At 42.9% G+C, this 27011-nt stretch overlaps 1 protein-coding gene across 5 annotated transcripts in view; it reads right to left on the bottom strand.

Annotated features, from left to right (window-relative positions):
* asmtl (acetylserotonin O-methyltransferase-like) overlaps positions 1–25741 on the bottom strand; it is an 81757-nt gene extending 56016 nt beyond the window's left edge. Inside the window, exons 1-3 of one of the 5 annotated variants that reach the window (XM_063054582.1) lie at positions 25693–25741; positions 20170–20278; positions 4972–5103 (exon numbers count right to left, since the gene is read on the bottom strand). In XM_063054582.1, coding sequence (XP_062910652.1) covers positions 4972–5103; positions 20170–20262 — 225 coding nt within the window. In that variant the 5' untranslated portion in view covers positions 20263–20278; positions 25693–25741. Of the gene's footprint in view, positions 1–4971; positions 5104–13768; positions 13919–20169; positions 20279–21174; positions 21334–24619; positions 24686–25596; positions 25616–25692 lie in introns of those variants that run through there. The other 4 variants (XM_063054586.1, XM_063054583.1, XM_063054584.1 and 1 more) reach the window with 4 other exon arrangements.
* Between the last annotated feature and the right edge of the window lie 1270 nt (positions 25742–27011).

The raw sequence follows: 27011 nt of genomic DNA on the forward strand, positions 1-27011 counted from the left end.
AGAGAAGACTCAGCAAGTTGATTCCAGAGATGATGGGTTTAGACTATGAGAGATTGAGTCACCTGGGACTGTACTCGCTGGAATTCAGAAGGATGAGAGGAAATCTTATGTTGTTTCTACTGGTAGGTGATACGAGAATTAGGGGACATAGCCTCAAGATTTGGGGGAGTAAATTTAGGTTGGAGGTGAGGAGGAACTGCTTTTTGCAAAGAATGGTGAAACCCTGCCCGATGAAGCAGTGGAGGCTACCCGAGTAAATATACTTAAGACAAAGTTGGATACATTTTTGCATAGTAGGGGAATTAAAGGTTATGGGGAAAAGGCATGTGGGTGGAGATGAGTCCATAGTCAGATCAGCCATGATCTTATTGAATGGTGGAGCAGGCTCAACGGATCAGATGGCCGACTCCTGCTCCTACTTCTTATGTTCTTAAGGACAGGAATCTTGAGGTCTTGCCAGAGACATTTGATCAGGTTAAGGTCAGAACTCTGACTGAGCCACCCAAGGACTTCAATTTTCTTCACTTGAAGCTACTCCATGGTTGCTCTGGTAGTGTGCTTTGTCTCACTGTCCTGCTGAAAGACTAACTTCCTCCCCAGTTTAAGCTTTCTGGCAGAGACTAGCAAGTTTTTATCCAGGATCATTCTGTATTTAGCAGCATTCATCTTTTCATAAATCCTGACCAGATTTTGAGTCCCTGCTGCTGAAAAGCATCCCTATAGCATGATGCTACCTATCTCCACCATACTTTATACTAGGGATGGTGTTATCTGGCTGATGCACAGTATTAGATTTACACCACATGTACCACTTCGTGTTGAGGCCACAAGGTTCCAACTTAGTCTCATCCGACTATAAGACTTCTCCCACATCTTTACAGTATCTTCTAAATGACATTTTGCGAAGTCCTTAAAGGCAAGGGTATGTTTTCTTCAGCCAGAGTTTCTTCCTTGCCACACTTCCACAAATACCCTTTTTCTGCAAAGCCGTAAGAGATTTCGGAGCCATGAACTTTATCTCCAGTTGCAAACAAAGAATTCTGCTGCTCACTCAGTATGACGGATGGTATCATAATTGCTTCTCTTACAAGTGCCCTTCTCCAGTGACAAAGTATAGAGGGATGGCCTGACCTAGGCAGTGTGGCTGCGGATTCATATTTTTTCCACTTTTTCACGATGGACTGCATTGAGCTTCAAGGTATGTTCAGTGCCTTTGAGATGGTCTTGTATCCTTCCCCAGATTTGTGCTTCTCTAATTATCATTTCCCTGACTTGTATTGAAGGCTCATTTTTGGGTTAGTCCATTGAAAATGTACCATATTGTTGGGCCTTACTGAAAGAGGGGGCATTTATTCTTATGAATTAATTGAAAATAGATGATCCTCCAATTTTCTGCATCAACAAATTGTGTGAGTTGGTAAGGTAATACCTGTATATTGCACCTGAGGAAAGTTAGTTGTAGGAGCTGAATACTTTTTCAAGGGACTTTCTATATACATAAATATAACTGATTCTGAATCTGAATTGATGAGTGACCACCAGGAAAAGTAAGATATAATAGTTAAATTAAATAAGTAGTGCAAAAATAGAAATTAAAGATTAGTGAGGTAGTTCTCATGGGTTCAATGTCCATTCAGAAATCTGATGGCAGAGTGGAAGAAGCTGTTCCTGATATGTCAAGTGTGCGCCTTCAGGCTCCTGTACCTCATTCCTGATGGTAGTGTTATAAGGATATACCCCTTAGTAATAATGATCAGGGAGGCAGATAGAGAATCTGTATGTACCAACAAGTAACCTTTATTGTCTCAACAAAAAAGCATGTGGGTTGGCAAGCTAACAACATGTGTGCACAGCCACTAGGATTCCCTAATCCTTCACGAACAGTCAATGAAGAGAAAAGGTATTACCTGGGAGAGGAGACGATGCTGCCAGGCATTCCTTGTGGTCCCAATCTCACTTGTCCATAGGCTCCTTCTCATCTGCGAATATTGGTCTCAGGAGAATTATCGTTGTCTCGTATTTGAAGCTCCTGACTCTTATGGTGTTCCTCAAGAGTACAACTAATGCATCTCCATTCCATTGGCTCAAGGTCACCCGACCTACCTGGGTCACCTTCATATGGGCTCTAGTCCAGCATTATTCTACGGTCTCCGACCCTCAGCCTCGTGTCTTTGTTTCTTTCAACTCTGACTGGTTCAAACCAGCCAATCTAGGTGACCCAGACACAGAGTCTAACGAGATTACAGGTTGCTTCTCCAGCAGGCCCGCCATGATAGATAATAAATAGTCTGAGAATGGTCTCAGGTTTAGCCGGTTAAGACACAGAGTCTAACGAGATTACAGGTTGCTTCTCCAGCAGGCCCGCCATGATAGATAATAAATAGTCTGAGAATGGTCTCAGGTTTAGCCGGTTAATAGCTGAAACTCCTTGTGTCCATATTCAACTGCTCTGATCAGATTATCCTAGAGCAAGAATCAGTTCATCAGAGTTCACAAAATTGGAAGAGGAAGGGTGCTGCAAGGACAGTCTCACAAAATGACCATCTCCACCTCCCTCAAGCAGATAGTAAGAACAACAATTGTTTTGTCTACTTCCACTTTCCTTATTTCATTCAAGTTCACTGATTTGTAGACTGTAGTTCTTTCTGGCCAACAGAAGCAATGAGAACAAGACATAACCTGAGTGATTGCAATCCTTAATGAAGGATGCCGCCTTTTTGAGGCATCGCTCCTTGAAAATGTCCTGAATACTACGGAGAATAGTGTCCATGATGGAGCTGACTAACCTTACAATTCTCTGCGGTTTATTTCGATCCTGTGCAGCAGCCACCCCTCCCCCATACTAGACACTGATGCAGAGTTACAATGCTTTCCATAGTACATCTGTAGAAACTTGCCAGTGTCTTCGGTGATATACCAATTCTCCTCAATCTCCTAATGAATAATAGCCGCTGTCTTGTCTTCTTTATAGCTGCATCAATATGTTGGGTCCAGGTTAGGTCCTCAGAGATATTGACACCTAGGAACTTGAAGTTGTTCACTCTTTCCACTTCTGATCCCTCTATGAGGACTGGTGTATATTCCTCCGCCTTATTCTTTCTGAAGCCCACAATCAGTTCTTTAGTTTTACTGACGTTAAGTGCAGGGTTGCTGCTGCAACAACACTCAACTAGCTGGTATATCTCACTACTGTACACCCTCTCATCTCCATCTGAGATTCTGCCAACAATGGTTGTTACATCAGCAAATTTATAGACGACATTTGAGCTGTGCCTAGCCACACAGTCATGGGTATAGAGAGGGTCGAGCATTGGCCCAGGCCCACATCCCTGAGGTGCAGCAGTGTTGATTGTCAGTGAGATATCAGTGTTATTTCCGACCCACACAGACTGTGGACTTGAGTTCATCAGCACTATCAGAAGGGAAAGAGATGGGGAGATCTGTTCTAGAGGATGTTTTGGTGAACATAAAGGCTGGGGGAATGGAAGGCAAAGACAGAGTGAGCCTTTGCCTGGGAGAGGCAAAAAGGGCTCAGAGAAAAGAAGGAAAATGAATAGGGCCACAAGCACGCTCAGCTAAGCTGAAGGAGAAGCCATTAACCAAGAGGGAGGAAAAAAAACAAAAGCATTCCGGAAGTATTGGTATAGAAAATAAATTTAAACTGTACTTTGGTGAAACTTTATCTTGTGGCTTTGTTGGTTCCAAAATTCTGTGTCCTTTTGACAATCGAAAAATTTCACTTAGTCACTTTTGAGCTGCTTGTGGTAGCTTACTGGCTTATGTGAAATACAGAACGGTTGCCAAAATCAGAACTGTTAATTTGAAGAGAAATATGCACTGAAGAAAATATGGATGTAATTATATGGATTATTTAAGATTTGTCACAAAGTGACGTTGGCTTAACCTAGAAAGCACATATTAATTTGTCGAGTAACACGCACAAAATACTGGAGGTACTCATAGGGTCAGGCAGCATCTTAGGAAAAGAATGTACAGTAAATGTTTCGGGTTGAAGTTCTTCATCGAGACAAAAAATGAAGGCAGAAGAAGCTGGAATGAGAAGGGGGAGCAGAAGGTTTCTAGGTGAGTACATGGTTGAATAGTCGGAGAGCAGCAGAGACCAGCGAGGCGAAGCGATGAGAGAGGATCTCACTAAACTTCTATTAAAGAGAACATTTCAACTTCTTCTGGGTAGGGATACCTCGAATAGACTCCGCAGTGCAGCAGCGGATCAAAACACAAGAGATTTTGCAGATGCTGGAAATCCAAAGTAACGCACACAAAATGTAACATGCCACTCCATGGAAAATTTGAATATTTAACTAAAGTGTTTAGTTTATATTTTGTGTTTCTCAGACACTGTTTGAATACTTTTAACTTGCCATTTTGCTCTTTCTAAGATGATTATCACTCATATTTGCTAACTTACATTTCGTCATCTCTTTTGGTAACACTTCAACAGATGACCACTTTGAGCAGAGCCAACTGTCTGAATACACTCAATCACATACAGCAGGGGTTCCCAACCTTTTTATGTTAAGGATCCCTACCATTAACCAAGGGGTCCGTGGAACCTAGGTTGAGAACCACTGAGAAAGAGCAACATCTATTTATTTATCTACAAACGTTTGTATTTCTTTATTATTGTTGTATTTTCAGTTACTTTATTGTGCCTATTGGGTGGGTGCGTGGGTGCATGTAGTTTTTCACTGAAGCTATTGGATTACTTTGTTCTACTGTAAATGCCTGCAAGAAAATAAATAGGAAAATAGATATGGTGACCTTCACATACTTTGATAATAAATGTACTTCAAAGTTTTGTACATTTTTCTCTGCGATTTCAGTAGAATTTTCTTTATCGTTTATTCGGAAACATTTATCTCTTAACCTCCCACTGAAATAACTCAAGAACCCCATGAGGAATATCTCCTACACCATTTAAGTGAAATGCTAAAAAGCTTAAATACTCACCAAGTGCATTCTTGTTGCCACCTCAAGGGCTTTCTGCTTTGCAGTTTCCTTCGCATAATCATAGGGTGTTTGAAAAGCAGACTTGTCAAGACTCTCCTTAAACCATGAAGGCACCACCTCAAATCTAAGACCCTGTAAGGAACAAAAGGGTCAATTGAGAATGCTATCTTTCCGTTATTCTGTTCTCACACTACAATTTTTTGCACCATTTGGATGTTTTGAATTCATTGCTGTATTCATTACTACTAAGTACATGGTTCAGTCTGGGACTTTGCATAATCAAGGAATTTCATTACATCCTGACAATATATTAACCCTAGGAAACATAAGTATAAAAAAGATCTTAAGGGAAACAAAGGTTTAAGACCATAAGACAAAAGAGCAGAATTAACCTATTAAGTCAGATCTGCCACTCCACCATGGCTGATCCATTATCTCTCTCAACCCCATTCTCCCTCCATCTCCCCATAACCTTTGACACCCCTACTAACCTATCAACCTCCTCTTTAAGTATACCCAATGTCCTGACCTCCACTGCTGTCTGTGGCAATGAATTCCAAAGATTCACCACCATCTGGCTAAAGAAATTCCTCATCTCTGTTCTAAAGGGACATCTCCGTATTGAGGCTGTGCCCTCTGGTCCTTGACTTGCCCACTAGAGGAAATCAAATTATGTGGACAAGTTAAATAGACTAGATTAAGAACCCCCACCTCCTAGGACATGCCTCTTCTCATTGCTACCATCAGGGAGAAGGTACAGGAGCCTGAAGATACACATTCAAATTTATAGGAAAAGATTCTTCCCCTCCGCCATCGGGTTTCTGAATGGACAGTGAACTCATGAGCAAGACTACCTCACAATTTTTTACTCTTTTTGCACTACTGATTTAACTTTTTTCTATAATTCTTATTATAATTTATAGTACTTGTTGTATACTAGACTGTACTGTCCCAAAGCAACAAATTTCACAATATATCTCCTTGAAAATAAACCTGATTCTGATCCGCATCCCCTTCAATGTGGGATTTCAAATTGGGTAATTAAGAGAACTAAAGGGCAGATAAAAAAAATTTAGAAGACAACAATGCCTTAAAATTAGAAGTGGATGATCTCTGGTCATGACATGAAGAGTGGAAGTTATCTGCAAATCATTCTTTAAAGAGGAGAAGAAAGGATGTCAGGGTTGCAAGAGGTCCTTGGTTACGCTGGCTGCTTTACCATGACCATGAGAACTGTGGACAGAATCCACGAAGGGAAGCCTAATTTTCATGATGTGCAGAGCTGTAACCACAACTCTGTAGTTTTTTGCAGTCACAATTAGAGCAGTTCCCATAACAAGCCATGATGCATGAACAAGCCCGGTAGCAGTAGAGATACAGAGGAGCAGATTTTGGAAAGGTGCAAAAATAACAGGGTTGTTATCATGGGTGACTTTAACTTCCCTAATATTGATTGGCACCTGATTAGTTCCAAGGGGTTAGATGGGACAGAGTTTGTTAAGTGTGTCCAGGACGGATTCCTATCACAGTATGTTGACAGGCCAACTAGGGGAATGCCATACTAGATCTAGTACTAGGTAACGAACCGGGTCACAGATCTCTCAGTGGGTGAGTATCTGGGGGACAGTGACCACCGTTCCCTGGCCTTTAGCATTATCATGGAAAATGATAGAATCAGAGAGGACAGGAAAATTTTTAATTGGGGAAGGGCAAATTATGAGGCTATAAGGCTAGAACTTGCGGGTGTGAATTGGGATGATGTTTTTGCAGGGAAATGTACTATGGACATGTGGTCAATGTTTAGAGATCTCTTGCAGGATGTTAGGGATAAATTTATCCCGGTGAGGAAGATAAAGAATGGTAGGGTGAAGGAACCATGGGTGACAAGTGAGGTGGAAAATCTAGTCAGGTGGAAGAAGGCAGCATACATAAGGTTTAGGAAGCAAGGATCAGATGGGTCTATTGAGGAATATAGGGAAGCAAGAAAGGAGCTTAAGAAGGGGCTGAAAAGAGCAAGAAGGGGGCATGAGAAGGCTTTGGCGAGTAGGGTAAAGGAAAACCCCAAGGCATTCTTCAATTATGCGAAGCACAAAAGGATGACAGGAGTGAAGGTAGGACCCATTTGAGATAAAAGTAGGAAGATGTGCCTGGAGGCTGTGGAAGTGAGCCAAGTCCTCAACGAATACTTCTCTTCGGTTTTCACCAATGAGAGGGAACTTGATGATGGTGAGGACAATATGGGTGAGGACAATATGAGTGAGATTGATGTTCTGGAGCATGTTGATATTAAGGGAGAGGAGGTGTTGGAGTTGTTAAAATACATTGGGACGGATAAGTCCCCAGGGCCTGACAGAATATTCCCCAGGCTGCTTCACGAGACGGGGGAAGAGATTGCTGACACTCTGGTTATGATCTTTATGTCCTCGTTGTCCATGGGAATGGTACCGGAGGATTGGAGGGAGGCGAATGTTGTCCCCTTGTTCAAAAAAGTTAGTAGGGATAGTCCAGGTAATTGTAGACCAGTGAGCCTTACGTCTGTGGTGAGAAAGCTGTTGGAAAAGTTTCTTAGAGATAGGATCTATGGGCATTTAGAGAATCATGGTCTGATCAGGGACAGTCAGCATGGCTTTGTGAAGGGCAGATCATGTCTAACAAGCCTGATAGCGTTCTTTGAGGAGGAAGTTTGGCCAGGTGGATTCAGAACTGGCTTGCCTGCAGAAGACAGAGGGTCGTGGTGGAGGGAGTACATTCAGATTGGAGGGTTGTGACTAGTGGTGTCCCACAAGGATCTGATCCGGGACCTCTACTTTTCGTGATTTTTATTAACAACCTGGATGTGGTGTTAGAATGGTGGGTTGGCAAGTTTGCAGATGACACAAAGGTTGGTGGTGTTGTAGATAGTGTAGAGGATTGTCGAAGATTGCAGAGGGACATTGATAGGATGCAGAAGTGGGCTGAGAAGTGGCAGATGGAGTTCAACCCGGAGAAGTGTGAGGTGGTACACTTTGGAAGGTCAAACTCCAAGGCAGAGTACAAAGTAAATGGCAGAATACTTGGTAGTGTGGAGGAGCAGAGGGATCTGGGGGGACATGTCCACAGATCCCTGAAAGTTGCCTCACAGGTAGATAGGGTAGTTAAGAAAGCTGATGGGGTGTTAGCTTTCATAAGTCGAGGGATAGAGTTTAAGAGTCGGAATGTAATGATGCAGCTCTATAAAACTCTTTTTTTTAAAAGCTTACAAAAGGAAACTAAGAAGGTCATTAAGAGGGAAAAGATTATGAAAGGAAGCTAGCAAATAATATCAAAGAGGATACTAAAAGCTTTTTCAAGTATATAAAGAGTAAAAGACAGGTGAGAGTAGATATAAGACCGATAGAAAATGACACTGGAGAAATCGTAATGGGAGATAAGGAGATGGCAGAGGAACTGAACGAGTATTTTGCATCAGTCTTCATTGAGGAAGACATCAGCAGTATACCGGACACTCAAGGGTGGCAGGGAAAAGAAGTGTATGCAGTCACAATTACGACAGAGAAAGTACTCAGGAAGCTGATAAGCCTAAAGGTAGATAAATTTCCTGGACCAGATGGAATGCACCCTCGTGTTCTGAAGGAAGTAGCTGTGGAGATTGCGGAGGCATTAGCGATGATCTTTCAAAAGTCGATAGATTCTGGCGTGGTTCCGGAGGGCTGGAAGATTGCAAATGTCACTCTGCTATTTAAGAACGGGGCAAGGAAGCAAAAAGGAAATTATAGACCTGTTAGCTTGACATCGGTAGTTGGGAAGTTGTTGGAGTCGATTGTCAAGGATGAGGTTACAGAGTACCTGGAGGCATATGACAAGATAGGCAGAACTCAGCATGGATTCCTTAAAGGAAAATCCTGCCTGACAAACCTATTACAATGTTTTGAGGAAATAACAAGTAGGCTAGCCAAGGGAGATGCAGTCCTGACGAAGGGTCTCGGCCTGAAACGTCGACTGTACCTCTTCCTAGAGATGCTGTCTGGCCTGCTGCGTTTACCAGCAACTTTGATGTGAGATGCAGTGTATGTTGTATATTTGGATTTTCAGAAGGCCTTTGACAAGGTGCCACACATGAGGCTACTTAACAAGATAAGAGCCCATGGAATTACAGGAAAGTTACATACATGGATAGAGCGTTGGCTGATTGGCAGGCAACAGAGAGTGGGAATAAAGGGATCCTATTCTGGTTGGCTGCCAGTTACCAGTGGTTTTCCACAGGGGTCAGTGTTGGGGCCGCTTCTTTTTATATTGTACATCAACGATTTGGATTTTGGAATAGATGGCTTTGTGGCTAAGTTTGCTGACGATACGCAGATAGGTGGAGGGGCCGGTAGTGCTGAGGAAACGGAGAGTCTGCAGAGAGGCTTGGATAGATTGGAGGAATGGGCAAAGGAGTGGCAAATGAAATACAATGTTGGAAAGTGTATGATCATGCACTTTGGCAGAAGAAATAAACGGGAAGACTATTATTTAAATGGGGAGAGAATGCAAAGTTCTGAGATGCAAAGGGACTTGGGAGTCCTCGTACAGGATACCCTTAAGGTTAACCTCCAAGTTGAGTTGGTGGTGAAGAACGCGAATGCAATGTTGGCATTCATTTCTAGAGGAATAGAGTATAGCAGCAGGGATGTGATGTTGAGGCTCTATAAGGCGCTGGTAAGACCTCACTTGGAGTACTGTGGGCAGTTTTGGTCTCCTTATTTAAGAAAGGATGTGCTGACGTTGGAGAGGGCTCAGAGAAGATTCACTACAATGATTCCGGGAATGAGAGGGTTAACATATGAGGAATGTTTGTCCGCTCTTGGACTGTATTCCTTGGAGTTTAGAAGAATGAGGGGAAACCACATAGAAACATTTCGAATGTTGAAAGGCATGGACAGAGTGGATGTGGCAAAGTTGTTTCCCATGATAGGGGAGTCTAGTACGAGAGGGCATGACTTAAGGATTGAAGGGCGCCCATTCAGAACAGAAATGCGAAGAAATTTTTTTAGCCAGAGGGTGGTGAATCTATGGAATTTGTTGCCACAGGCGGCAGTGGAGGCCAAGTCATTGGGTGTATTTAAGGCAGAGATTGATAGGTATCTGAGTAGCCAGGGCATCAAAGGTTATGGTGAGAAGGTGGGGGAGTGGGACTAAATGGGAGAATGGATCAGCTCATGATAAAATGGCGGAGCAGACTCGATGGGCCGAATGGTCAACTTCTGCTCCTTTGTCTTATGGTCTTATGGTTAGGCCACACTTGGAGTACTGTGTCCAGTTCTGGTCGCCTCACTATAGGAAGGATGTGGAAGCATTGGAAAGGGTACAGAGGAGATTTACCAGGATGCTGCCTGGGTTAGAGAGTATGGATTATGATCAGAGATTAAGGGAGCTAGGGCTTTTCTCTTTGGAGAGAAGGAGGATGAGAGGAGACATGATAGAGGTGTACAAGATATTAAAAGGAATAGATAGAGTGGACAGCCAGCACCTCTTCCCCAGGGCACCACTGCTCAGTACAAGAGGACATGGCTTTAAGGTAAGGGGTGGGAAGTTCAAGGGGGATATAAGAGGAAGGTTTTTTACTCCAAGAGTGGTTGGTGCGTGGAATGCACTGCCTGAATCAGTGGTGGAGGCAGATACACTAGTGAAGTTTAAAAGACTACTAGACAGCTATATGGAGGAATTTAAGGTGGGGGGTTATATGGGAGGCAGGGTTTGAGGGTTGACACAACATTGTGGGCTGAAGGGCCTGTAATGTACTGTACTATTCTATGTTCTATGTTTGATGTATACATCCAGATAAAATGCTTTCTATACTGCATCGATAAAACTTGAGGATCAATGGGGACATGCCAAATCTCTCTAGCCTTCTGAAGAAGTACAACCACTGGAGAGCTTTCTTGGAGGTGGCACCACCGTGGTTGGACCATGACAGGGTATTGGTGATGTTCACCACTAGGAGCTTGAAACTGCTCACTCTATCCACTGCCACCGCCCCCACCCCACAATGAGGACTCGTGTGTATTTGTGTATTCTCTCAACTTTGCCATTATCTCTTAAGCTAGTCGTTTGAACATTTCAAAACTGAGATAATTATTTTGCTTGGCAACGATATCAAGACCAATGCAGTTAAGATACAGATTAGCAATAATTTATGTAAATATTGGATGAGACTCAGGATGTTGAAGGGCTTAATTCTTTAAACAACATGAACATAGTCATTGCAGATTGTTAGGTAGCAAAGATTCCTGGTGAGACTCTTTTGCTTCCGTATAAGAAGGCTAATACCAAAACAGGCTATGGAAGAAGGAAACTGAGGTTTTAGCAAGAAAATTGTATAAGAACATTATAACAATCTATTCTTTAGCCACAGCGTGCTGAATCTCTGGAATTTGTTGCTATAGGCAGCTGTGGTGACCAAGTCATTGGGTATAGTCAAGGCAGAGGCTGATAGATCCTTGATTAATCAAGGCATGAATGGTTTCAGGGAGAAAGCAGGGGATTAAGTCTGAGAGAGAAATGGATCAGCCATAATGAAATGGCGACACAGACTCAATGGGCCAAATGGCCTAATTCTGCTCGTATATCTTATGGTCCTATCAATTCAAAATGCAGCCAAAACAGTAAGTGGTAAATAGAACACATCCATGTTAAAGTTCATGGATTAGTGAATAGTTTTAAATTAAAATAATATTAAAAAGGCACGATTCACTATAATTTTAAATTGTCTTTACTATTTCCACATTACTTTGCATGACAACTTGTCTTTCAGTCCTGAAGTTGATGGCAACCAATGCTGGAGTTTGGGGTCATGAGAAACAGGAGCTAGTAATTTGCAATCATTGCACTCTCTGTAGGAAAATGAACTGTTAATTTCAACTGTCAAAGGGTAATGATAGCGATAAAGGAGATTTACTACTGCCCTCCACTGCCATCTAGTGTCAAAACAATAGATAAAGATTAGCTTTCTTTGTCATGTGTACATTGAAACATACAGTAAAATGTGTTGTTTGTGTCAATGACCAACATAGTCCGGGGACGTGCTGGGGGCAGCCTGCAAGTGTTGTCATGTGTCCAGAGTCAACAGAACATGCTGACTTGGAATTCGGGAGGAAAATGGAAAATCCAGAAGAGTCCCACGGGGTCACCGGAAGAATGAACAAACTCCTTACAGACGGTGGCAGAATTGAACCTGGCTTGCTGGCACTGTAATAGTGTTTTGATAACCACTATTTTATGGTGCAGTCCAAAAATACCAAAATGATGGTTCAGTACCACATCCTAAAAAGATTTCAAGTAACAGATGTCTGCTCCTTGCTAGTTCAAATAAAGCAGTTCTACAGCGTTAAATTTTCAATGACACAGGTTGTGTTACAAGAAAAACTTTATCTATGGTTGAGAGTGCTTAGCCTACTGTTCTACTCTCATGACTATGTGGCTAAGTGTAGCACAAATGCCATCAATAAGTTCACTGACGATGTCGCTGTTGGCAAAATTTCAGATGGCAATGGTCAGCTGCTTGAGTGGTGTTGCAACAACAACCTCATGCCCAACCTCAGCGAGACCAAGGATTTGATTGCAGACTTCAGGAAAGCGAAGTTGGGAGAAGACACACAAGTCCTCATTGAGCAGTCATGGTTACTTGTAGTGAACATCATCTGTTATGGTCCAACCAGTGATGCCACAACAAAGAAAGCGCACCAATGATTATACTTCCTCAGAAGGCTAGGGAAATTTACCCTCATTGACTTTTAGCAATGCACCAAAGAAAGCATCTTATCTGGATGCATCACAACTTCACGTGACAACTGATCTGACCATGACTGCAAAAACCTGCAGAGAATTGTGGTTATAGCTCAGCACATCATGAAAATTAGGCTTCCCTCCATAGATTCTGTCCACACTTCTCGTCGTCATGGTAAAGCAACCAGCATGATCAAAGACCTCGATATTCTCTCCATGTTATCAATTACAGTACTGTGCAAAAGTTTTAGGCACATATATATAGCAAGGATGTCCAAGGTTTATGCACAGTACTGTAATTTTCAATGTGGAGCAAAGAGTGAATTTGTAAATCTGGCAAGAGCAAGTTAGTTTGGGAATGACAAAGGTGGAGTGCCGGGTCAGGGGTGTGGGATAGGTGGCAGAGGAGTACCACCCTCTGGAGGGGGCGGGTGCAGACATACCCAGCCCTGAGACAACGGACAAGATCATTTGATTCCAAACAATTGCTTTATTGATCTGGTGTTTCCCAATCTCTCCTCTCTCCCTTCCCCTTTTCACAACCATGAATCCCCTCTCCCTGCCCCCTTCCCACTCTCAGTTCACAATAGAGACCCAAATCAGAATTAAGTTTATCATCACTCACATATGTCATGAATTATTTTTTGCAATAGTACAGTGCAATACATAAAATTACTACAGTACTATGCAAAAGTCTTAGGCACCTAGCTATGTATATATGCTACGATTTTTGCACAGTACTGTAAGTTTCTTCCCTTTTGATCTAGCCTTTCCCTTATCTTGCCATTCCCGTAACCTTATGTAGATTATTTTCAAAAGCTGAAGATGACATTCGGGCTATCTTCAGGTGTGTAAATCCAAGGACAGCATCTAGTTCACACAGAGTACCTGGCCGAGTATTGAAGACCTGTGCTGACCAACTGGCTGATGTGCTCACGGATATCTTCAGCCTCTCATTCCGGCACTGTGTGGTACCCACCTGCTGCAAGCAGGTTTCAATCATACAGATGCCCAAGAAGAGCCTCAATGACTTTCACCCAGAGGTACTTACAACCACAGTGATGAACTGTTTTGAGAGGCTGGTGTTGAAGCATATCAGCTCCTATCCGAGTGGCGACTTGGATCCTTTCCAATTTGTCACCGAAGCAACAGTTCTACAGCAGATGCCATCTCATTGGCTGTTCAAACAACCTTGGAACATCTGGGGAGCAAAGATGCATACATCAGGATGCTCTTTATCGACTACAGCTCAGCATTTAATACCATCATCCCCTCAAAGCTAATCAGTAAACTCCAAACTTGGGCCTCAATATCCCCTTGAACAATTCCAACCAGGATTTCCTCACTTGCAGACCTGTCAGTTCAGATTGGCAAAAACATCTCCTCCACAATCTCCATCAGCACAGGAGCACCGCAGGGTTGTGTACTTAGCCCCCTGCTCTAATCACTTTACACCTATGACTGTGGCTAAGTACAGCTTCAACACCACATACAAGTTTGCTGATGACACCGCTGTTGTGGGCCATATCAAAGGTAGTGATGAATCAGGAGGGAAATCGAAAATTTGGCTGAGTGGTGTAATAATAATGACCTCTCACTCAATGTCAATAAGACCAAGGAACTGATTGAAGAAAAGGGGATAAGTACACGCATTCTACTTCTGGTGCATCTCACTTTAAGGACTCTTTGTCTTGTTACTTCATGCTCATTATTTAATGCTATTTATTTATATTTCCATTTGCAGTTTGTTGTTCATTGATCCCATTTATAGTTTCTGTTCTATATTTGCTAAGTATGCCTGCAAGAAGAATAAACTCAGGGTTTTATATGGTGACATATATGCATTCTGATGATAAAAAAACTTTACTTTGAACTTTATCTGAACCTATCATGTTTTTTTTAGATTATGAGGACACGCAGTCCTCTTTTATTGTCATTTAGTAATGCATGCATTAAGAAATGATACAATGTTTTTCCAGAATGATATCACAGAAAACACATGACAAACCAACTTAGAAACTAACAAAAACCACATAATTATAACATATAGTTACAACAGTGCAAAGCAATACCGTAATTTGATAAGAACAGACCATGGCACGTTAAAAGTCTCTAAGTCTCTCGAAAGTCCCATCATCTCATGCAGACTGCAAACCTCCAGCGTCGCAAACTTGCCGATGCAGCATACTGGAAGCATCCGACCACAGTCCCACTCCGAGTCCGTCCGAAAACTCCGAGCCTGCGACCAGCTCTCCAGCTCCAAGCACCATCTCTGCCGAGCACTTCGACCCCGGCCCTGGCAACAGGCAATAGGCAAAGCCAGGGATTTGGGGCCTTCCCTCTGGAGATTCTTGATCGCATAGTAGCAGCGGCAGCGAAGCGGGCATTTCAGAAGTTCCTCCAGGTGTTCCTCCATGCTTCTCACAGCTGTCTCCATCAAATCCGGATTGTGCACGGCACCTAGTTAACATATACGATATTCATTCGGAACGCTCGCGTGCGCTGCGCCATGCCGCCATCTTCTCTTCCCTGTATGTTTCAATGCTTCGATATACAGTACATGTGATAAAAGAGCTAATCTTTTATCTTTAATTGGGCGCTTTGATTACACTCTCTGTGAAAGATTGTTTGAAAAGCCAAATATAAATATGTTCCAAAAACTAACTTGGCAAATAAATGAACTAACTTTTCAATATAAACTACTGCATCAGGAACGCAAACACAAGGAAATCTGCAGATGCTGGAATTTCAGGCAACACACATAAAGATTGCTGGTGAACGCAGCAGCCAGGCAGCATCTATAAGAAGAGGTACAGTCGACGTTTCGGGCCGAGACCCTTCGTCAGGACTAACTGAAAGAAGTGATAGTAAGAGATTTGAAAGTGGGAGGGAGAGATCCGAAATGATAGAAGAAGACAGGAGGGGGAAGGGATGGAGCTCAGAGCTGGAAAGTTGATTGGCAGAAGGAATGAGAGGATCATGGAACGGACAGGAGGCCTAGGGAGAAAGAAAGGGGGAGGGGGGAAGCCCAGAGGATGGGCAAGGAGTACAGTGAGAGGGACAGAGGGAGAAAAAGGAGAGAGAGAAAAAAAAAATAATAAAAAGATAAATAAATAATGGATGGGGTACGAAGGGGATTAACGGACAGAGCGAAGGTGTTCAGCGAAATGGACTCCCAGCCTGCGTTGGGTCTCACATACTGTGTCCGGTGCTCCCGATGTGTGCTTTCCACAGGGATCACTCCCTATGCGACTCCCTTGTCCATTCGTTCCCCCACCCCTTCCCACTGATCTCCCTTCCGGCAGTTATCCTTGTAAGTGGAACAAGTGCTACACATGCCCTTACACTTCCTCCCTCACCACCACTCAGGGCCCCAGACAGTCCTTCCAGGTGAGGCAACACTTCACCTGTGAGTCAGCAGGGGTGATATACTGCGTCCGGTGCTCCCAATGTGGCCTTCTATATATTGGCGAGACCCGACGCAGGCTGGGAGATCGTTTTGCTGAACACCTATGCTCTGTCCGCCAGAGAAAGCAGGATCTCCCAGCGGCCACACATTTTAATTCCACATCCCATTCCCATTCTGGCATGTCTATCCACGGCCTCCTCTACTGTAAAGATGAAGCCACACTCAGGTTGGAGGAATAACACCTTACATTCCGTCTGGGTAGCCTCCAACCTGATGGCAGGAACATTGACTTCTCTAACTTCCGTTAATGCCCCACCGCCCCCTCGTACCCCATCTGTTATTTATTTATCTTTTATTATTATTAATAATTTTTTTTCTCCCTCTCCTTTTTCTCCCTCTGCCCCTCTCACTATACTCCTTGCCCATCCTCTGGGCTTCCCCCCTCCCCCTTTCTTTCTCCCTGGGCCTCCTGTCCCATGATCCTCTCATATCCCTTTTGCCAATCAACTTTCTACCTCTTAGCTCCATCCCTTCCCCCTCCTGTCTTCTCCTATCATTTCGGATCTCCCCCTCCCACTTTCAAATCTCTTACTATCTCTTCTTTCAGTTAGTCCTGACGAAGAGTCTCAGCCCGAAACGTCAACTGTACCTCTTCCTATAGATGCTGCCTGGCCTGCTGCATTCACCAGCAATCTTTATGTGTGTTACTGCATCCTCTCCTGGGTATGAGGATAAACTATATCTGTCTGTGGAGCATTTGCTTTGGATAATGAGGTTACCATTAACCACAGCTACCTCCAGGTCACCCTTAGGCAAGGTGTAGCACCTGTTAGCCTCCCTACTTGGGTTACAGTGAAGCCACAGAATGCAGTTGGTGGATGAAGCAGAAGGCAAGTTGTGACTAACACAATCAATGGTTCCTGCTTCTCAGATGCTGAGCAGTAGATCCTTTTAATAGGACAATGTTCAGGGTCACCCATCTTGTAAAGACACTGCAGCGGAAGCAAGCAAGGGGAAGCTACTTCTTGTATTTTATCCCTAGTACAACCATGGTTAATACATACACAAATGTAAAAGACAACAGCGTAAATGACAGCCCACTTCCAAATAGTGCTGACACCTCGCTCGGTACGAGATATCGTGTAAACAGACAAGTGAGCCCGGATCGTCATACCTCTACTGTCTGCAAGAACAAGAGACTGCGAATTGCCACTTGGAATGTTCGAACCCTGCAACAAGCTGGTAAGCTAGAAAACGTAAAATTAGAGATGAAGAAGCTAGAAGTCAGCATCCTAGGCCTACGTGAAATAAGGTGGAAAGGCACTGGAGTATTCCAATCAGACGACTACGAGATGATATACTCTGGTGGAGATAAGCATGAAAAGGGTGTTGCTATCATCTTAGACAAAGAAACATCCAAGAGCCTGCTAGGATACTGGCATATCTCAGACAGAATGATGCTAAGCAAACTAAAAGGACAACAAAACAACATCTCTATCATCCAAGTATCTGCACCCACAATGGCAAGCTCAGGGGAAGAAATTGATGCTTCTACGAACCTCTAGACAAAGCACTAGAAGCTATCATAGTCATGGGTGACTTCAATGCAAAAGTTGGTGAGAGAAGAGAAGACCATATTGTTGGAGACCAGGGATTGACAGAAAGAAATGAAAGAGGAGAAAAGCTTATATCATGGTGTAAAACAAACAATCAGATAATCACCAACACTTGGTTTAAACAACATCCAAGAAGAAAATGGACATGGAGAAGCCCAGATGGGAACAACAGAAATCAAATCAACTACATAACAATCAATAACAGATTCAAAAACTCGATAACTCAATCTAAAAGCCACCCTGGAGCAGACTGTGGAAGCGACCACATACCAGTAATACCAAAAATTATTCTCAGAGTAACCATGATGAGATCAAGACGCCGTATAAAACCAGAAATCAGTAAAGAACAATGCGGCTTTGTGGAAAACACTGGAACCAGAAATGCAATTTTCATGCTACGGATGACCTGTGAAAGAGTCATCCAGGTACAAAAAGACATCTACCTATGTTTCATTGACTGTATACAAAGGCTTTTGACACTGTCAGACAGCAAGATCTTCTGGAAATGCTTCAAGATCTTGACATAGATGGGAAAGATAGACGTTTCTTAAGAAACTTATACTGGGACCAGACAGCATCCGTCAGAATAGAAGAAGAAGTGAGTGAGTATGTGATTATCATGAGAGAAGTCAGGCAAGGTTGTGTCTTTTTGCCAGACTTATTCAAACTACACAGTGAAAATATCTTGAGAAGTATCAAAGACATCAAAGGATTCACAATTGGAGGCCATAATATAAATAACATCAGATATGCTGATGACATCATACTAATAGCTGACTCAGAAACAAAACTTCAAGAACTACTCACTATAGTGGCAGCAGAAAGTAATCGCAGAGGCCTCTCAATCAACACCAAGAAGACAGAAAGCATGGTCATCTCCAAAAAGACAAACATCCCACAATGTGTGATCAAGATCGGAAATACAAACATCAAACAAGTCAACAAATTCAAATATCTTGGCAGCCTAATAACAAGTAACGGCAGGTGCAACACAGATATCAAATACAGAATAGCAATGGCGCAAGAAGCTTTCCAAAAAATGAAGACCATATTAACAGACAGAAAGATGAGCACGTACACCAAAAACAGAATACTGCAGTGCTACATTTATTCTATCCTGCCTTATGGAAGTGAATGCTGGACCATTTCTCCAGCAATGGAAAAGAGACTAGAAGCAGCTGAATTATGGTTCTACAGGAGAATGTTAAAAATATCAAGGACCACACACACATCAAATGAAGAAGTTCTCAGAAGAGCCCAAGCAGTTCGATCACTCGTACCAACAATAAGATAAAGACAACTCAGATTCCTGGGACACATCATGCGGAAAGATGAACTAGAAAAACTCGTACTCTCTGTAAAGATTGAGGGGAGTAAACCTAGAGGAAGACCTCGGCTTATGTACAGCAAAAGCATAGCCAGGTGGCTACACATCGAGGAAATGGAAGTCATCCAAAAAACGAATGATAGATCTATATGGAAAACCATGGTCACCAAAGTCCGCATCGGATATGGTACCTAGACAGACAGACAGTTACTGCATCAGGAAAATCACTTCAGATTTCTACTAATCAGCTGAACACAGAGAACACCATGCTAATCACATTATCAAATGTTCTGGAAAAAAAACCCTATTTAATCTAAACTCTCTGTACAATCAACAGCATGATATTAATTGCATGACACCTCTCTTACTTGACAGCAATATTGCATTTTATTCAGCAATCTTGCAAAAGAAGGGCGCCACAGTAGCAAAGCGGTTAACTTGACGCTATTACAGTGTCAGCAATCCGAGTCCAATTCTGTCGGCGTCTCTACTTGACTGCATGGGCTTTCTCCAGGTGCTGTGGTCTCCTCCCACATTCCAAAAACGTGTGGTTTTTGGTTACATGGGTATAATTGGACGACGAGAGCTCGTTGGGCCAGAAGGTGTGTTACTGTGCCGTATCCCTAAGTAAAATCCAAAAATCCCTTGGGATTAAAGATGCTCTGTTTATGCCCCATTTGCGTGGGTTCAGAAGTTGATAATGAGGCTAATATGGGAGCTGTGGGCTCTTCCACAGATGGCAGTGCGGTGGACAGATGGTAGTCTCAGGATGTGAGCCATCCATGGTCTTGGTATGCATCACCCCAAAGTTCCCATCATCACTAAATGTTCCTTCTCCATTCTACGTAACCATGGGTCAGGGATGCCCAAGAACCAGTGGGAATGATGCACATTTTCCCAGGAACCTTTAAGCGCATCCACACATCTCAGATTCAAGTTTATTTAATCACATGTACTGTTGAGAGAAGACCTTGTGAATATTGAGTGTATCCTGTTGGATGCTTCAGTGAACAACTTGATAATATCCAAGGGCTAATCTTCCACTTTGGAATATAAGATGTACACTAGTGAACATTGAGTAACAGTAAACCACCACTCACAACATTGTTCAAAATTTCTCTTCTGCGTGGTGAAGCACTGGCAAGGACCACACATTTCCCAGCTAGTTTGGAAATCACTGCATTCAATACCATGTTTGTCTTACAGGATCTGAAAAGCAATAAAGGGTAATTGTTAGTAACTATACATACAGGTGTCTATTGTATTAACTTTAACAACCTTTACATTAGAACACAAGTCACTTAGAAGTATACAATCTACTTCATTATGTTCTTGCACCTTATTGTTTACATACACTGCACTTTGTCTGCAGCTAATACACTTGATTTTGCATTGTTATGGTTTGACCCTGTTCTCCTACAATGCACTCTGTAATCAAGACAAGTTTTTCACTGTACCTCGGGACATGTGATAACAACAAACCAACACCAATAGATGAAGAATTAAGTCATTCAAGTCAAAGTAAATTTATTATCAAAGTACAAACTTGTCGCCATATAAGACCACAAGACATAGCAGCAGAATTAGGCCATTCAGCCCATCGAGTGTTCTCCATCATTCAATCATGGCTGATCCTGGATCCCATCTAAGCTCATACACCTGCCTTCTCGTCATATCCTTTGATGCCTTGACCGATCTGGCAGAGCATTCCACGGATTTACTATTCTATGGCTAAAAAAATTCTTCCTTAGCTGTGTTCTAAAGGGTCGCCTCCAATTCTGAGGCTGTGCCCTCTAGTTCTGGATAGCCCTCACCATAGCAAACAACCCTCTCTACATCCACCCTTTCTAGTACTTTCAATATTCGGTAGGTTTCAATGAGATCCCCTCACATTCTTCTAAATTCCAATGAGTACAGGCCCAAAGCTGCCAAATGCTCATATGTTAAACCCTTCATTCCCAGAACGGGAATATTTAAGGGGTAGTGGAGGTATAATTTGTCCGTCTGTGCTGATCACCCCATCCTTGACTAAGCTGTTCCACCGTGAACACGATCTGTTATGAGTCAACATTTTGCTTTCAGATCAGGTCATGCGTACCACATACCTCCGCCGCACCGCTCAGGTGTGTTCCTGGGGTACAGGGGCTAGCGACCCTTGTGCCTGTTATCGATGAGCAGCAGCGAACCATCTGATTGGCCTATCAGAGCTCTCTTTGGGAACTAGTTGACTTGATCAGCATTTCTGATCTGGCTATTGTTCACGATTGCACTTAATAAAAAAAAACATCCTCATGAACATCCTCTGGACTCTCCCCAATGACAATACAGGTGTCCCCCACTTTTCAGATGTTAGCTTTATGACACCTCGCTGTTACGAAAGACCTACATTAGTTACCTGTTTTCGCTAACGGAAGGTGTTTTCACTGTTACGAAAAAAGGCAGTATGTGAAAAAAGGCAGCGCGCGCCCCGAGCAGCCAAGCTCCTCCCCCGGAACTGCATTCTAGCCGGCATTGCTTAAACACGTGCCTGTGAGCATCTGTGCTTTATGTTGGTTTATTTTGAGCATCCGTTAGCAAGATGAGTTCTAAGGTATCGGAAAAGCCTAAAAGGGCTCGTAAGGGTGTTACACTTAGCGTAAAACTAGACATAATTAAGTGTTTCGATTGTGGTGAACGAAGGAAGGACAAAGAGAGTTTGGCTTGTTTTGGAAGTTGACGAAGATGATGTTGAAAAGGTTTTGGCATCCCATGACCAAGAACTGATAGATGAAGAGCTGATGCAATTGGAAGAGGAAAGGGTAACAACCGAAACTGAATGCAGTAGCGAACGGACCGAAAGTGAAGTCGTCCAGGAACTGAATGTGAAGCAACTGTGTGAGATTTTCGCTGCAATTGACAATGGTGCAATGATTGCAGAAAAGTACAACCTTAATTTTGAAAGGGTACATAGGTTTAGGGCATACTTGCAGGATGGTTTGAGTGCTTACAAAGACTGTATGATAGAAAAATGTGCGAGGCTAAGCAGTCAAGAATACTGTCGTTTTTCAAGCCTTCCACATCAGCCACAGCAGACGACAAACCTCGACCTTCGACATCTAGGCAGGCAGACATAGAAGAAGATGACCTGCCTGCCCTGATGGAAACAGACGACGATGAGATGACACCCCAGTGTCCCACCACCCCAACCTCTGACAACTCAGCCTAACACACCATCATCAGTGTGCTCGCTGTCTTCCCGATTCCGGTAAGTGATACTACACTGTACATATATTATTTCTACTTTATATAGGCTGTGTATTTTTATGTGTTATTTGGTATGATTTGGCAGCTTCATAGCTTAAAGGTTACTGGAGAGAGTGTTTCTGCCGAGAGCGCTTGTGCCGAGTGTTTCTGCCGAGAGCACACGTGTGAGATTTTCGCTACGGTGGACAGTGCAATGATTGCAGAAAAGAATTTCTACTTTATATAGGTGGTGTATTTATCATATCATTCCTGCTTTTACTATATGTTACTGTTATTTTAGGTTTTATGTGTTATTTGGCATGATTTGGTATGATTTGGTAGCTTATTTTTTGGGTCTGCGAACGCTCACAAATTTTTCCTGAAGTCAATAATCAGTTCCTTGGTCTTGCTGACATTGAGTAAGAGGAAAACAACAGGAATTCTGCAGATGCTGGAAATTCAAGCAACACACATCAAAGTTGCTGGTGAACGCAGCAGGCCAGGCAGCATCTATAGGAAGAGGCGCAGTCGACGTTTCAGGCCGAGACCCTTCGTCAGGACTAACGGTAAGAGTAAGAGGATATTGTTACCGCACCACTTAGCCAGATTTTCAACCTCCCTCCCATACACTGAATTGTCATCAACCTTTGATTCAGCCTACAACAGTGGTGCTGTCAGCAAACTTGAATAGGTCATTGGAGCTATGCTTAACTGCACAGTCATAAGTGTAAAGTGAGTAGAGCAGGTGGCTAGGCACACAGCCTTGTGGTGCATCCGTGCTGATGGAGACTGTGAAGCAGATGTTGTTTCCAATCCGAACTGCCTGGGGTCTGCAAGTGAGGAAATCGAGGATCCAATTGCACAAGGAGGTAGTGAAGCCAAGGTCTTTGAAGCTTATTGATTAGTTTAATAATAATAACCCAGTACGAATAGGCATAGAAGTCAGTCATTCAATATGATCCCGACAGTTCCTTTATCTCAATGCCATTTTCCTGTACTAACTCCATAATCACCCAACATCTCTAAATTCATCCATCTCCCTCTTGAACACACCAATGTTCTGAGCCCCAAAGCTTTAATTTTGGTTGAGAATTTCAAATACTCACTACCATATCAGAAAAGACTTTTTTCTTCAATAGCACCCTGAATGACCAACCCTTTCCTCTGTGATTGTGATCCCTGGTTTTAGACACTACAGACACAGAAAGCACCAACTACTCTGCCAAGCTCCTTAAGACTTTCTACATGCCAACGTAATCCCCTCTCATTCTTCTAAACTCAAGAGAGTGTGAGCTCAATGTGTTTAATCTCTCATCATATGTCAACACGACTTACTAGGAATCAAATCAGCAATACTCATTCTATTGAAATGACTTTCTTCCTTAGTAGGCAGCAGACCTACATTATGACCTAGAAACAATCCAAATAGGTGTTTATAATTGCAGCTGTGTGAATCTATACTTACACTTAAATTCAATACAGCAAAAGGCAGCATCTAGCTTACTTACTATCTTACTAACACAAACATCCTTCATAACCTTAAAACTGTAGTCATAGGTTTTAACCCAAAATATTGACCAGTCTTTCCACTAAGTAGAGCTGCTATGGGTATTGCCAGCTTTTAGTTTTCCAGTACAGTATATTTTAACACTGCTTTACCACCTTAAAGACATACATCCTGACAGGTAAATGCATAATAACAAAGAATTGGGTGCATTCAGTGGCAAACACAAGAGATTCTGCAGATCCAGAGTAACACACAGAAAATTCTGAAGGAACTCAGCAGGTCAGGTAGCATCTGAGTCCTCTCTTTTTGCACCAATTATTTAATTTACTTTTTTTTAATATGCAGTACCATGTAAAAATCTTGGACACATATATACAGTCAGAGTGCCTAAGAATTTTTACACAGTTACTGTGTATACTTCTTATTGTAGTTTATATATAATGCATTGGAATGTATTGCTGCCGCAATATGAATTTCACGACAATGCCAGTGATATTAAACATGATTCTGTTGGAAGCCTGATGAAGGGTCTCAGCCTGAAATGTCGACTGTTTATTCATTTTCATTGATGCTGCCTGACCTGCTGACTTCATCCAGTATTTTGTATGTGACATTCATTGACTAGGAGCCACACGGACTGTTAGACCCAAAGACACTCACAGGCGCTGACACTAATGCAAACACTTGAAGGTGAACAACTTGACACTGACCCACAAACTACCACATGGATACTGATGTATTGATAAGATGCACACTCAATGCCAGCAAGATGAAAGAGCTGATTGTAGACTTCAGGAAGAGTAAGATGAAGGAACACATACCAATCCTCATGGAGGGATCAGAAGTGGAGAGAGTAAGCAGTTTCAAGTTCCTGGGTGTCAAGATCTCTGAGGTCCCAACATATCGATGCAGTTATAAAGAAGGCAAAACAGTGATTATACTTCGTTAGGTGTTTGAAGAGATTTGGTATGTCAACAAATACACTCAAAAACCTCTACAGATATATGGTGGAGAGCATTCTGACAGGCTGCATCACTGTCTGGTATGGGGGGGGGGGGCGGGATCAGGACCTAAAGAAGCTGCAGAAGGTTGTGAATCTAGTCGGCTCCATCGTGGGTGCTAGCCTACAAAGTACCCAGGACACCTTCAAGGAGCGGTGTCTCAGAAAGGCAGTATCCATTATTAAGGACCTCTAGCACCCAGGGTAGGCCTTTTTCTCACTGTTACCATCAGGTGGGAGATACAGAAGCCTGAAGGCACACACTCAGCGATTCAGGAACAGTTTCTTCCCCTCTGCCATCCGATTCCTAAATGGACATTGAATCCTTGGGCACTACCTCACTTTTTTAATATGTATTATTTCTGTTTCTTGCACAATTTTTAATCTATTCAATATGCGTATACTGTAATTGATTTACTTATTAACTTATTTTTTTTCTTCTTCTATATTATGTATAGCATTGAAGGGCTGCTGCTAAGTTAACAAATTTCACGACACATGCCGGTGATAATAAACCTGATTCTGACTCTGAAAGTTACAAGAATCCAAGCACCATCAGGCTCACAGATTGATATAAAACCATGAACTATTACACACGCTGAATCACCGATGCTGACAAGGAATACGTACATAAACTGAGACAGACCTGCATACTGACAGACAGACCCACACACAGTCCAAGCAAAGTGCACTCTCAAATCATTGATGACTACACACAGAAGTAGTACACACTCACTGGTACACGTACAGTGGTACGAACATCCCAAAACCCTCCTCCCTACTGTATCTTGTACCAACCTCACCCTTTTGCCCCTCTACCTTCTTCTTCCCCTTTCCCCGTCGCCCTCCTTTCACTCCTCTCCCGCCTCTCCCCTCCAACCCCGGATCACTCACATCTTCCTCGACCAGGGACACCAGTAAGCATGCGCAGTCTAGGCCAGGGAGCAGGAGGAAACTAGTACGCATGCGCGTGGAGTGACACTCCGGCTGCGATGGTCAGCGCCGAAGGGGGTGGGGTGGTGCCGACGCCAGCACGCAGGCGCAGTTCCCCGACCCCGGTACAGTAGTTCCAGTTTTGCTCCAGCTGATCGTGAGATGCCGCGCTGAGCAGCAGATACAATCCAGGTTGGAATTACAAACTAAAAACTCTGCTGATGTTACAAGTCTGCAACTGAAACGGGAAATATATGGGGAAAAAAATTCAGCAGATCAGTCACTTTAATATTTGTTTCTCATCAATACAAAATCAGGGTCTGGTTTTGCATATTTTTTGAAAATGCAAAAACCATAAAGCATGGGAGCAGATTTAGGCCATGGTAAAGTTTACATTCAAAATTTATATTGTCATAGGTATACGTACGGGGTGTAAATACCGTGAAAATTAGCTTTATATAACAGCACAGTAAGTCACAAGACAAGGACAAACCTAAATCAAACAACAGGAATTCTGCAGATGCTGGAAATTCAAGCAACACACATCAAAGTTGCTGGTGAATGCAGCAGGCCAGGCAGCATCTCTAGGAAGAGGTACAGTCGACGTTTCAGGCCGAGACCCTTGGTCAAACCTAAATCAAAATCAGATTTGTTCCCACTGGCATATGTTGTGAAATTTGATATCTCCAGCGGCAGTACGTTGTAATACATAATTTTTTAACTATAAATTATTATAAGAAATATATAATTTAATTAAATTTAAGTTCTAAAATTTGCTCTCAGAAAGAGAACAAAAAAAAGAAAAAGCAAAGTTGTCTTCATGGGAGGTTCAATGTGGATGGGGAGAAGCTATTCCTGAATTTGCAACTTTCTGGAGCTTTTTCCAATCCTCTGCAGTGGCCCCTCCATACCAGATGGTTAGAATGCTCTCCACTGTATATATCTGTAGAAATTTACAAGAGTCTTTGATGACATACCAGATCCCCTCAAACTCCAAATCAAAGTTCAAAGTAAAACTATTTCACTCTGCCCCCTCCCGCAGCTGCCTATCACCTCCCTCATGGTTCCGCCTCCTCTACTACCCATTGTGTTTTCCCCTATTCCTTCTTCACCTTTCCCACCTACCACCTCCCTGCTTCCCCTCCACCACCCCTTTATCTTTCCCCTTGCTGGTTTTTCACCAGGAATCTACCAGCCTTCTCCTTCCCACCCTCCCCCACCTTCTTTCTAGGGCCTCTGCCCCTTCCCTCTTCAGTCCTGACGAAGGGTTCCGGCCCGAA

The sequence above is a fragment of the Mobula hypostoma genome, chromosome 7 (assembly GCF_963921235.1).
Source record: "Mobula hypostoma chromosome 7, sMobHyp1.1, whole genome shotgun sequence".
NCBI classification, from domain to species: domain Eukaryota; kingdom Metazoa; phylum Chordata; class Chondrichthyes; order Myliobatiformes; family Myliobatidae; genus Mobula; species Mobula hypostoma.